Below are 14,312 nucleotides of genomic sequence, written 5' to 3' on the forward strand. Positions count from 1 at the left end.
GCACGTGCATGCACGTGTACCTGTGCTTGCATGCCAGTCTTGGACTTGGAGCCTGAGCGCTGTGCTTGAGTTGGTTTTGCTCAAGGCTAGCACCCCACCACTTGAGCCACGGCTCCATTTCTAGCTTTTTGGTGGTGAACAGAGATAAGAGTCTCACGGACTTCCCTGCCAGGGCTGGCTTCGATGGTCCGCAGATCTCAGTCTTCTGAGTAGTGAGGATTACAGATGTGACTACTAGGTGGCCGGCCGGGAGGCATGACTTCTGAGAAGCCACAAGGGCTCCCTGAACACAGATCACACGGCCCACAAGTACACCTGACTAAGACACACCCATGGCAAGAGCTGTCAGGAACAGGCAGGTCCCAGCCCGTGGTCCAGGCGTTCTGACACTGGGATCTATGCACCCAGCAGGATTCCTTCCTTGGGTCATGCTCAACAGGGAGCAAGCGTGCCCACCGCAGGCACACTCTCCCGGCTGTGGGATCCCTGGCAGGCATCTCCAGATCCCTCCCATGACTGCCTGGGTCTCACGGACCTTTCTGAAGGATTTCTATGCTGCTGGCTGCTGGGCTTTCAGGCAGGCCTCACCCATGGCCCAGAGGCAGGCTGATGGGGGAGGATGTGGTGGGGGACCAAACACAGAGCACCCTGCAGAGGCCTGGTCCACGGGCCTCCTTCACAGATGCTTGTTGGTGAAGTCACAAATGGAGGAAAGACTTCACCAGAGCCTTCTAGTCATGACGTTCTGCATCATCTCTAAAATTTCGGCCTTGTCTTCTTCCCAAATAGCATTTAAAATTAGTCATGGTTTCAGTAGAATTTCAGAGCTGGTTCATGAAAGAACATTTTTCTAATGTAATTGTCATGGCTAAATAATTAAGATTAGGCATTAATCCCTGCGCCTCTCTGTAGCTGCAGGGACCTGAGGAAACGTGGGTAATACGTTTCAGGGACTGGAAAATGCTTTGTGAATATTGGCTAATTTAGTTATCATTAACAATGCCGAGGCGAATATCCTTTTATTCCTTTTTATTCAAAAAAAATAGAAAAGGACCCCTTCCCCAGAACAGGCTCTGCTCTTTTCTCCAGCCCACCATCATTGCCTGTCTACCTCATCTGCCACCAGCCCGGGTCCACAGGCCAACTGTGGCCAAACCTGGGCGCTGTTGCTGGTATAAATAGCCTTACTGCACACAGCCCTTTTGCTTCGTTTCCAAACCATCTATAGCATTTTGCACCTAGAAAGGCAGAGTTGAGTAGTTATCATCAGAGCCATAGGAGGGGCACAGTCTAAAATATCGACAATCTGATGGTTTGTGTTCCAAACCTGGGGTTTGAACTCGGGATCTGGGAGCTGCCCCTGAGCTTTTTTATTCAGGGCTGGCTATGGTACCACTTGAGTCACACCTCCACTTCTGTTGTCTTTGGAGATGAGTCTCAGTAGACTTTCCTACCCAGCCTGGCCTGAATCTGCTATGCTCAGGTCTGTCTCCTGAGCAGCTAGGATTAGAGGTGCAAGCCATCGGCGCGCAGCTTTATCTGATCTTTACATAAAATCTCCCTTCTGCTCCTGCTCTGGGCATCCTTGTGTTCACAAGTCTCCCTCTCTCTTGGAGTGAGGATATATACTTCTCTTAATTCAATCCTTTTTTTCCTTTCCAAACTCAAGGGTCAACTTGGATTTGGAACATGAAGCATCCTTTTTCATCCATCTAGACATTTTGGAAGGAAAATGGTTTTGATGCTAAAAATCATAAGCCATATGATGATGTTTAGTCAATTTCCTTTTTTTCTATTAGCCAGAGGTAAAAGTGACACGTTTACTATGCCCCAAATTGCCAGATTCATTAATAATGTTAGTTCACATTCCCTATTGTAAGAAATCTGGAACTAATTGCTCTCAATTAATCTGCTCCACTCTTTGATAGCTTATTTATCAGATTGGGAAGGATAGATTTAATAGTGCTTGTTGGAAACCAGTTCTTTAATTGGAAACATCACAGCATTTAGCTTACTTTGTCCTCTAGCAATTAAGAACAATTTGGAAAAAGTGTTGTTGATTTTTTTTTTGGTGCTATTGTCTCCCTGATTAGATTTCCGAAGATCCAGACAAACAAATGACAATACTAGCTAGCACACTATTGGTACAAATAAAAGCCCAGCAGCCAGATAACTTACTGTGAGAAATGAGAGCCATCCCCATACGTTGGGTCAGTGTCTTGCATTTATTTCCCATAGCCTTGTCTCTGGTGTAGGGACGTGGCAATACCTCTTACAAAAGGTACTGCCGGTGCCTACCTTTATACAATTATCTTTTCTCCAAATAAGCCAAATCAACAGGAGAAATTATTTTTCTTGATTAAGCACCCACATTTCTCTTGGGAGGGAACAAAACAAACAATTAATCTTTCCTTATTTGTTCTCAGAAGTCCCTGCCTCTTGAAACAGAGGCGATCCAGGTACCTGTGGCAGCCAGTCTGCAGCAATTAGGCCTGAGCAGAAAATGAATGGACTCTGGGCCAAGGGCCTAATCTGCAGAGAGCCAGGGAGGGGGGGCAAGGTGACACCAGGAAAATTCCCTGCTGTCAGAACACCATGCAGTATTACTACCCGACTTCAGCCTAATTAACCAGGCCTGGGAATTTATATGAGCTGAGTAATTGGAAAGAATTAGCAAGAGATATGTACATTAATCTTTACCAGTTACAATGTTTAATGAAATCCAGGGCCGGGTGCTCGTTCCTGCCTTACGTAGTTTGCACACTTCCCAATTCACCTGTAGAGCAACGGGAAGGAGAGAAAGGGGCCTCTGAAAACCACAGTGAGGAAAACCCAAACCCAACCAAACAAGGGCTTCCACAGGGAACATCAGAAACAACCTCTAAAATGCAGTGGTCTCTTAAATAAAGTCTAGTACTCCCAGAGGATCGGATATTACACAGTCTTTATTAAAAATTGTTTTACAAAGAACCTTTACTAGAGATGAATACTGAGGTATTTATGGGTGAAAACATAAATCAGCCGGCACCAGTGGCTCATGCCTATAGTTCCTAGCTACTTAAGATCCAGGTTCAAATCCTGCCTGTGCAGAAAAGTCTATACGACCCCTCCCCATCTCCAACTAACTGACAAGATGCTGGACTAGAGGCATGACTCAAGTGGTAGAGTACCAGGCATGGCTGAGAAAACCTAGCAAGCATAGACCCTAACTTGAAATGCTGGTACCTGGTATAGCAGAATCTGTCTCTGTCTGTAACATACATGTAATATATATTATTAGAGTTTCTTCAAAATACCATGAGGTAGGGAAGTGGGGGCATAGTTATTGAAATTGGATGATAGCAATTTGGAGTTACACTGTTTCTGTATGTTTTATATACTGAAAACTTCTTAAATAAAAAAGTTAAGAATAAGCCAGGCACCTGTAGCTTTCGCTACAGCTTCCTAGCTACTCAGGAAGCTAAGATCTGAGGATCATGACTCGAAGCCTGCCCAGGTAGAAAAGCCCATGAGACTCTTACCTCCAATAAACTACTTAGAAAAAGCTGTTATTTTGCCGTGGTTATTTTCCAGGCTTCTGGCTTTATGTCTGGGATTGCCTGGGCTGATCATCCTATATGTGCCTCTCTCTGTCCCTGGGCACAGCCATCGGTAGAGATGGCGTCTTTACAACAGTTATACCAACATGGATCTTTAACCTTGATCCTCCATTCTCTGCCCTCTAAGTAGCGTGGAACTATAGGCTCGAGGTACCTCTCCCTGCTCAAAGACTTATCTCATCAGCACGGGGCTCAAGATCATTACATGGAATCTTAACAAAAATAACTATTGAGGATTAAAAGGAAACCAGTACAGTACACACTGCTAAAACAGATAGTTGACCGCTGATCTCCTATAGGTTCCAAACTCTCCAAGTTTTAAGTGTAATCAACATGTTGGGGTCGCCATGCACTTCAGTTCGCTTTTCTAATTTATTCTCAACACTCACATAAGCTCCTCTCCATAGACATTTTTTGAGATTCCTAAGGCTACTGCAGTTGCTATTGCTGATGGCACAGCTGAAGGATCGTAGGATGACTGAGTAGGCCAGGCTGGCACAGGCTTGTCTGCCCTCAATGAGCAAGGAGGCATTAGCTAACCTGCTGAAATACTTAGGTATAGCAGCGGATGGGTGATTTGGCTCAGTTGCAGAACACTTACCGATATGCATAAGGCCCTCAGTTCAATAAGAAAAATAACATAAAATGCTGGCTTTTTCAATGGTTTTCTGAAAAAAAAAAAAAGGATGGCTAGCCAAGGTAGCTCCTGCCCATCTATAGTTTAGGTATTCACACGGGAGGTCTGTAGTCTAGGTATTCATGCGAGGTATCAGTCATGGGGACTGTGACCTAAGGCCAGCTGGGGCTGTAAGTGAGAAAGATCATCTCAATCAATAAGGTGGGTATCGGGGCAAGCACTGAGCATCCCAGCTACAGGGAAGCTCAGTCCCAGACCCACCACAGGCAAAAATGAGATTCTACCTGAAAACTGTCTATAGAGCTGGAGGCCTGGCTGGAGCGCAAGAGCACAAGGTAGAGCTCCCCCTCTAACACTCCATTAACCAATGACGAAATGCATGATGACGGAGGGAGGAAGGAAGGAAACAAAAACAGTGCTAGTTTTAGAAATCTCCAAAACTGCACTAAAACTATTTTAAAGAACATATCATTTTTAGATAGGTTGGAAGCATGTCAGTATTTGAAATTCAACAGCACGATTCTCCATAGCTGAAGGTGGAACCCTTTACAACATGTAAGAAGAAATCTCACATCCTCTCGTACAAAATTACTTCATAAAGTATGTCTGGCTTAGCTTCAGTCTTCTAGAGCACCGTACAATGTGTCTCTCGATATCTAGGTCCCTGCTTAGCAATACTAAATTTAGAAAACAAAGACATCTCGGGCTTTCTCTTTTTCATAATTTGTCAATCACTTCAAGAATGATGCTGACACATTTGTCGGCCAAACCTTCGATTCACGGCTCCAGTTTTCCTGGATGGAAAGCCAGCCACTGAAACAAGTGTATAGGATTCCTAACCAGGCAGAAGAGAAACACAAATGCACAACAGAATCTGAAAACACTTGCTAGCAATGATGGATTTAAGTTATTAACAGATCAAAAAGAGATGGATGGTGGCTTGCTTTTCTTAATCTACATCATCATCTAGATCTATTTAAAGATATGTGGTGCACTAACAAACTTGGTTACGGTTTCGATAAAATCAGTAAAAATAATCTGCCCCTGTTACATTGAGTCTGTATGGATCAATAAAATCACTTTGTACAAGGAAGGTACTGTTAAGTACTGACAATCTCAGCCATTAATATTATTTAACACACTGCTCACAATCTTTAACAAGAACAAAGAACAGCTTGTCTCATGTTATAAGCAAGACTTACACAGACACTCTTACTACTTCTCCAGGCTTCTCCGGTGATTTTATGAAGCTCAAACTCTGTCTCCTCCTTTGCTAACAGCCCTCTTCCCCCACCCACTCCAATACATCTAGTCTTGTTCTTGATTTCAACCAAAATTTAAAGAAAATCCGTGGGAAAAACTAAAGCTGCTCTCTATGAATTAACTCAGAACTCCTTGAGCATGCATGGTCAGGGTTGGTGTGGGACGGGGTCACTCTGGGCCTCTCTACATGGTCAGATGCTCAACTTCATCAATGCCTTTAACTTGAGGGAAGAATTAAAAGAGAAAATTTTCAATTACTTCTCAGGCAGAGTTAAATGGGCAGAAAGAGAAACATGTTTGAATATAAAGACTACAAAAATGGTAGGTAAACAGACTAAACGTATTTTACCTAAGAAAGAACCCATTTTAAATAAGATATCTATGATTATATGAGGAATAATAGTAATGAAAATGTTCCTTTCCCAAGTAAAACTAATTCAGAAATCATTATAATGCTGTGTGTGTGTGCATGTGCACGCGTGCGTGTCTGCATGCCCAGTGTGTGTGTGTGTGTGCGTGTGTGTGTGCACACGTGTGTGCCTGCATGCCCAGTGTGTGTGTGTGTGTGCACGTGCGTGCCTGCATGCCCAGTGTGTGTGTGTGTGTGTATGCGTGTGTGTGTGCACACGTGCGTGCCTGCATGCCCAGTGTGTGTGCATGTGCGTGCACGTGTGTGTGCACACGTGCGTGTGTGCACACGTGCGTGTGTGCACACGTGCGTGCCTGCATGCCCAGTGTGTGTGTGTGTGTGCACGTGCGTGCCTGCATGCCCAGTGTGTGTGTGTGTGTGTGTGCACGTGCGTGCCTGCATGCCCAGTGTGTGTGTGTGTGTGTGCACGTGCGTGCCTGCATGCCCAGTGTGTGTGTGTGCGTGTGTGTGTGTGCGTGTGTGTGTGCATGCGTGCGTGTGCACACGTGCGTGCCTGCATGCCCAGTGTTGGGGTTTGGACTCAGGCCTCATGCTCTTGCTTAACTCTTCATTCAAGGCTGGCGCTCTACCATTTTGAGCCGCTGCTGGCTTTTTGGTGATTAATTGGATTAAAAGAGTCTCATGACATTTTCTGCTCAAGCTGGATTGAAACTGGGATCTGGAATCTCAGCCTCCTGAACAGCTAGTATTACAGGTATGAGCCACTGGCACACAATTAGAAATCACTGTAATTCTGGTATAAATTAGAAGCCTATTCTAAACTTAACCTTTGAAACTGACTACTCCAAATCGGGGTAGCTCTGATTAACCACCCATGTGGAGCTGTGGCTCATGTGGTAGAATACTAGCTTTGAGGACAAACAACACCTAGATCTTGAGTTCAAGCCCTAGGACTAGCACAAAAAAGAAAAAAAAAGTGAGAAAACATATAATATACCTGAAAACAGATCTTGGCCATACAGAACAGGTATTTTAGGCAACTTAGGAATAAAAAACTCAAAATTATAAAAGGCTGATGAGAAGCAAGTCCACAAACAGACCACAGCATAGAGGCAAATGTGGTTTCCAGGCACGTTCTGTTCTTTGAGAACACAGACTGCTCTATGAACATAAGAACACCTCAGAGAAAGGTGCCGCGGCCGCCTGCCACCTCTACCCACCGCCCACCTCTCCTCTAGGGCACGCGGGGCCTGCTCAAGCTTTCTGTGAAGCAGCAGGTGGCAGTGGTAATGGGCTAGCTCCTAACTCAACCATTTCATAAAAGGACACGTACAGCTGGGAGCTGGTGGCTCACACGTCTGATCTCAGGAGGCTGAGATCTGAAGATCAAGGTTTGAAGGCCCAAGCAGACAAATCTGGGGAAACAAACCAGAAGCAATGGTAAAAAAAAAAGATAATCTACTTGTCAGGACTATACATTAGGCTACATATTAAGATCAGTGGGTTTAAAAGGAGGTATCATATAAGGTTTCTTATACAATTACAGCAAGCTAGAATCAATAGGAAAAAAAAACTGTGACATTTACAAATTTATGGAAAGTAAAACACATCTCCCCCCCAAACCCGACAGGTCAAAGAAGAAATGTCTGATTATTACACATTGCATACATGTGGCAAATGACCATGTTGTACCACAGAATGTTGTGCCTCTGTATATCAGAATACTGACACTGTAGCTGAAAAAGAGAGAAAAAAAGGAATCAAGGGCTGGAAGCATAGCTCAAGGGTTTGAGAACCAGTTGAGAGAGCAAGCCAAGTAAGCACAAGATCCAGAGTTCAAACCTAGCACAACAAGCAAGCAAGAATGCAAGGAAGAATGAAAGGAAGAAAGGAAGGAAGGAAGAGGTCAAAGAGAAACTAGAAGATACAGAGACAAATGAAAACATATCAAAATTTATGGGGCATAGCAAAAGCAATGCTACAGCAAATTTCTATCACTTTCAATGCTTGATTAAAAATCAAGAAAGAAGCTAGGCACCAATGGCTCACACCTGTAATCCCACCTGCCCAAGAGGCTGAGATCTGAGGATCGCAGTTTGGAGCCAGCCCAGGAAGGAAAGTCTGTGAAATTCTTATCTCCAGTTAACTAGCAAAAAGCTAGAAAGGGAGTGCAGCAACAAAGTCCAAGCCCCAGGACTGGCACCAAAAAAAAGATAAACTGTTAGCTAAATGTAATAAGAAAATAAGAACGAAGAATAAAATGGCTAAAATCAGAAGTCGAAGTGGGTTACTGCTACTAATTTTAAAGGAATAGAAGCTTTTATAAGAGAGAACTATGAGCTGTCCTTCGCCAGGAAATTACATAGCCTAAGTAGTTCTAGAAACACAAACATTACCAAGCCGAAACCATGATGCCCTGGGAAGCCGCAACCGATCTATCCTAAGGACTCAGTCATCAAAACCCTCCTGACAGCCCAGTGTGGTAGTGCAAGCCTGGAATCGCAGCGCTCAGGAGGTGAAGGCAGGGGTATTTTCAGTTCCAGAACAGCCTGGATTACATGGTTAAGAACTGCCTCAAAAACCAGCTGAAACAAACCTAGAACAAAACAAAACAACAAATCTCCCGACAAAGGCCCTGGACTTGAAGGTGTCACAGAGAATTCTACTAAATAATTTAAAAGCTAACATCAATCCCTCTCAAGTTTCCCCAAAAATATCCTCTATCAGGCTAGCATTAGAACCAGACGCCAACAATACAGGGAAAGAAAACTGTAGATTAATATCCTTTATGAACGTGAATACAGAAGTCCTCACTGAAATGCCAAAAACAAACTCACACAATGGCCAAGCGAGATTTATTCCTGAAATGTAAGGTTCACCATGAAAACATCAATCAACTCAATGACTGATCAGCAGCTATTGGGGACACGTGTGGAACTGTCACAATGAGCCCCCCCACACTTCATCTATGCGAAGAGAAAGAGACTTCTTGCCTCTTCCTCAGAAAGTAGTAAACGAGAGCTATGTCCTTTGGTGTGACAGCTCCAAACTTCGCTGGTAATAATAGAAAGTGTTGAATGTAAAGTATATTCGTGAGTCATCTGTTATTTTGTACTTTCTAAACAGGGAAGGAGACATCTGCGGATATGACATGTCCAGGACACCTGAAACTTACTGTCTTGACTCTTCAGGAAGGCGCGTTAGCTCCAGCCTCAGGACCGTCTCAGCCTTCCCAGGCCCTTGGGAAAGTCACTCCACTTAGAAAAGGAGGGCCATGTTCTTCTTTCTTAAAAATTATCTTGAAGTAGTTGTACAAAGGGTGTCCAACTCCGCACACATAACGATTTGTGAGTGCAATCATTTGATCAATGCCATTTCTTCCAAGGTTTTCCAGGCACTGGCCGTCTGCCCCTCTGTGCACCCCAGAACACTCTGTGTCTCACGAGGAGCTCCCAGATTATTCCGTACATTACCTGCTCCCCCCCACCCCCAGCTTTAGGAATTAGGCTTCAGCTGACCACAGTGCACTGGGATGCAGACACACCTCTTTCTTTGCCCATTCGAGTGGAAGAGACCCTGCCCTTCCCCCGGCATCCAGGTGAAGCTCACCCGGCACACAGCAAGAGAAATGGATAAAATAACTGGGATCACTGGTCGCCGGCGGGACCCTGAGTGCCTGGTAGTGCTTATCACAAAGAAGGCTGACAGGTGCTCACAAGAGCTGTCAGTGTAGTGAAATGGGGTCTTGCTAACTTTCTACCGAGGCTGACCTTGAACTGAGGATCCTCCTGATCTCTGCCTCGGGAGTAGCTGGGATTACAGATGAGAGCAGCCAGACCCAGCTCTAGCTATCATATTGAAATACTTCAGTCCTCAGACTCAAGCAATGACACCCGTGTCAGGATTTTGCATTCCACTTGAGATGACTAAAGCAGTCATGTTCATCCCGCCTGCAGACACAGCCAGGTAGAGAAGGGAGAGAAGAATGTTCCTGAACTCACCCCGCCCGCCTTGATCTCGGCGGGGAACTCGGAGGATGTGGGATTGGATGTTAAAGGCGCAGCAGGAAGCCAGCTCTCCACCCTGCAACCACATCTTTCAAACCCGATTTCTGCGAGTAGAAAATTCTAAGCTCAATTTGAGTGTCACCACAAACTCTTCTGCGGGCTTTTGATTGTACCCACACATTCATGTCCAAAGTACAAACAAACTCACAGTGTTTACACTGAGTCCTAATGGAAGTCATGTGTCAAACCCCAGCGTGGGGGTGGGGAGGAGAATGCTGGCTTCAGGACGAGGGCGAGAGCGCAAGATATACAATATCTGTGGAAAATCTGGCTTACGAATGCAAACGCATTGTTTACCTGTTGGGTTTAATTATAAAGAACACGCACTGGGAGCCTTTGCCTGCAATTTCCGAAGTCTGCTTTGGGGGGCTTTTGGTTTGTCTCTTGCTCTGAAGTGTGGCCTGAAGCTATGGAAGTCTAGCTGCATCCACAGAATCTCCAGGAACACGGCCACACACGCGCCCTGTGATTTGCGGTCCCTTTGGGCGGAGCTCCCTCCGGCCCCCTGAGTTCAGTGAAGGTGGATGGGCAGAGACCTCTGCCAGTCCTCAGAGCAAAGCTATCCTTGCTGCCTGGACGCTGCAAGGACCCGGATGAAGGCAAGCAGCAGGGATTGAGTGCTGTGACTTTACTACCAGACACTCCTGTGCAGCCAGCCTCTTCCCGCCCTCAAGCATCCCTGGCAGCTCAGCCAACCACCCACAGAAGCTCTGCGGAAACAGCAAACTAGCTTCACCCAGCCACCACTGCCCTCATACAAAGAACCCACCCTGCAGCTCACCACAGACCACCACGAAGACTTCAAAGGCAGTGTTCCCATCTGTAATCCTTGCCATTCAGGAGGCCGAGAGCTGAGGATCAAGATTTGAAGCTAGCCCAGAGGCCAAGTCCAGGAGGCTCTTATCTCCAACGGACTAGCAAAAAGCCAGAAATGAAGGTGTGGCTCAAGTGGCAGAGCATCACGCTTCAGTGAAAACACCACCCTGAACTCCAGCCCCAGTGCCGGCACGAACACACCATAAAGAGACATTAAAGGAAGACACAGTCCTGGTCCGCACACCTCTGATGTGAGCGTGACAATTTTAGAAGGTCGAGTCGAATCGGAAGCTTTTTGATAAAGTTACCTCTTCTCGCCTCCCTTCCGCCCTTTTTTTTTTTTGTCAGTCATGGGGCTTGATCTCTGGGCCTGGGCACTGTCCCTCAGCTCTTCTGCTCAAGGCTAGCGCTCTACCACTTGAGCCACAGCGCCACTTTTCATTTTCTGGTGATTTATTGGAGATGAGTCTCACGCACTTTCCTGCCTGGGCTGCCTTTGAACTGCGATTCTCAGATCTCAGCCTCCTGAGTAGCTAGTATGACAGGCGTGAGCCACGGGCACCCGGCTTTTCTTCTTTCTTTTGCAAGTACTGGGATTTAAACTTAGGGCCTTGAGCTTTCTTGCTCATAGCTGTTAGTTTACCACTTGAACAACACCTCCAGCCCAGCCTTTTGTTGGTTAATTGGAGATGGAGTCTCATGGACTTACGGCTAAGCTGGCCTCCAACAGCAATCCTCTGGATCTCAGCCTCCGGAGTGGTGAGGATTATGGCGTAAGCCACTGTACCTAGCTCCAGCTATCCTTTTCTGAGAGGTAAAGCCTCTCCCAGCCCAGTATGCGCACCTCATGTTCACAGGTCCCTTCTCGAGTGCGCTGGGCCTGCGTAGCTACAGCCTCTGCACACTTTCCTTGCACTACGGGCTTCAGGCTTTCAGAGGCAAAGAGCTGGCATGCTTCCTACTCTTCCCCTTGCTTTGTCACCTGACAGATCGGCTCTGTCTCCTGGCACTCAGGCAGTTCTTCTGGGACAAGAGCCTTCTAAGGCCGTCTATTTTCAGTGAAGAGGGCCTTGCACAGGGGACCCGATGACGCACACATTCTCAATGGGATCCACAGACCTGTTCCTCCCACTAATCAACCAGCCCCGAACAAAGCTGCTTTTCCACAAACCAAAGTATTCTGTAGAGCTGAACGGAAAGATGGACAGATCCTCTCTATGTAAGCTTTTCCTTCTATACTCAGCTTTCAGTTCCCAAGGCAGTCTTTACATGGTACGTAATAAAAGCTAAACGATCAAGCCAATCATATATTTGTAATTTTAAATACCTTCATCTTAACTGAGTGCCCATGGCTCAGATCCATAATCTGAGAACTGCTGCTCCAAGCCAACCTGGGCAAAAAGCTAGAAGTGCAGCTACGGCTCAAATGGTAGAGCACCAGCCTGGAGAAGAAAAACTAAAGAACAAGGCAGGCCCCAGGCCCCAAGTTCTGACCCCAGTACTAGCACCCCCCCAAAAAAAAAGTCCTTCATTTTAATTCAGAACTGCTGGTCGCTGGGTATGTTTTATATGACACTCATCTGTCTTGAGAAAAAGGAGTACGATATGATTATGTAAGCAATATGATATTAATTAAGGATGCAGCTTACCTGTAAGTAGGTCTCCAAACCTTGTCGCCGTTGCTCCAAGACTTTTGGTACCCAGTTTCTAACATGCTTAGAAGGGATTTCTGGAGTTTTTATACATTTCTTAAGCTATAAAGGAGAGAGAAGGGGGGGGTCTGTTAGTTTTAATGACATTATTTGGTAGGAAAAAAGGGTCAATAAAAGAAAGTAAACCATTGTTATACCCCATGGGGGGGGGGGACCAGAACAATTATACTGACATACTGTCAAAAATTCTCTACTTAGATGTTTCAAGAAAAGAGTTGGTGTTTTGGTATTTACTGGTATTGACATTCCAAAACAAAATTATTTTTACAAAAATTAAATATTGAACACAGGAGAGAAAACTGTAAGAAGCTAAGAAACAAATTCTTTACTTTTAATACAATTATTTGGGGCAAGCTTCAGGACAAGAGCCTGTAAGCCTAGTGCTTGGGAGGCAGAAGTAAATTCAGTACAACAAAATCTTGTTTGAAGTCTTTTTCTAGATAAAAAGTCCTACTCTAGGCTAGGTGCTGGTGGCTCATGACTGTAATCCTAGAGACCCAAGAAAGAGGCTAAGATCTGAGGATAAAAGTTCAGAGCCAGCCCAGGCAGGAAAGTCTGTGAGACTGTTATCTCCAATTAGCCAGCAAAAGGCCAGAAGTGGAAGTGTGGCTCAGGTGTCAGTGTCAGCCTTGAGCAAAAATCCTGAGACATCACACACCCTGAGTTCAAGCCCAGTACACACACACACACACACACACACACACACACACACACACGGGAAGACTATGTCACTGTTGCTTTTATTTTGATTAAAAAAAAAATCCCATTCCAGGTTGACTGACATGGGACAGGATTGAGCGCCTTCAGCAAAGCGAGGGGCTAGCAGGAGGAAGCCAAATCGTGTAACTCCTTAGAAAAGGGAACTCACAGTCCAACAAAATGAACGCCAGAAAACTAGTTCTCAAAAGATGGGAGGGGCTAGGGTGGGAGGAATGAGGGGAGGAAGGAAGAGAGGAATAGGGAAGAATACAGGGATGATATTCAATAGAAAGTCTACGAAATTACAAGAAGTGGGGTTGGGAGATTGGAGGAGAATGAGGAAAGGGGTGACCCCAGTTAGGACGCGCTGCATTCCCAGACTGAGCTGTTGAATGGTAACGCCATTGGTCCTTACTTAAAGATAATTTAACACGTAACTTCAAAACACTAAAGTGTGTTTTCTCTCAGATGCAGAAGTTAGATGTAAATACATGGGGGCGTGATAAATGATATGGACTCTAGACATTCACACTCAGTGAGACCAAAGGGGGATACACAAAGCCACAATGCCTGTCTGTGCCTGTGATTATATTAGGTAGTATTTATGGAAATGGCCTCCAGGAAACGGAAACAAGAGGTTTTATCCTTTGTTTTTGTTTTCCTTTTGTTCTGTTTGTTCAGTTGTCAATCTCTGGGCTTGTAAGGGGGCACAGAAATGGAGGGACAGAGGGTGAAGAGATGCAGTAGTGACACCCAGCGGACGCCATGTTGAAAATGAACTCCACAACTTGTGGGTGGGGGTGGGAGGGAAACACCGGAAGAGAGCGAGGGGAGGGTGACATCGTTCAACAAGAAATGAGCTCCACCTGACTTAGGTAACTGTAACCTCTCTGTGCGTCACCTTTAAAAGAACGATAAAAAATAAAAATTGGGAAAAAAATAAACTAGCAAAAACAGCAACTGTCTTCAATGTGTAAGGAAGCTGTCTGAGTGGCTACTATAAGCCACAGGCCACTTGTTACATAAGGGAGTCAGTGGTTCTGTTTGAAGATCTAAGTGGACCATGTGGCCATGCGCAGGAGTGGAGAGAAGGAAGCAGGTGCATGGGGTCTGTGTGTGGGGCGTCTGCGTATCTCGGGAGCGTTGAGC

The 14,312-nt window shown here is 45.5% G+C and overlaps 1 protein-coding gene across 2 annotated transcripts in view; it reads right to left on the reverse strand.

The window, feature by feature from the left end:
- Positions 1-14,312, reverse strand: part of Snx24 (sorting nexin 24) — a 94,836-nt gene that overhangs the window by 31,324 nt on the left and 49,200 nt on the right. For both annotated transcript variants that reach the window (XM_013015414.1, XM_013015415.1), the window contains exon 3: positions 12,402-12,506. In XM_013015414.1, the coding sequence (XP_012870868.1) occupies positions 12,402-12,506 (105 nt within the window). The remainder of the gene's footprint in view (positions 1-12,401; positions 12,507-14,312) is intronic.

Source organism: Dipodomys ordii, unplaced genomic scaffold (assembly GCF_000151885.1).
Source record: "Dipodomys ordii isolate 6190 unplaced genomic scaffold, Dord_2.0 Scaffold27, whole genome shotgun sequence".
Taxonomy (NCBI): Eukaryota; Metazoa; Chordata; class Mammalia; order Rodentia; family Heteromyidae; genus Dipodomys; species Dipodomys ordii.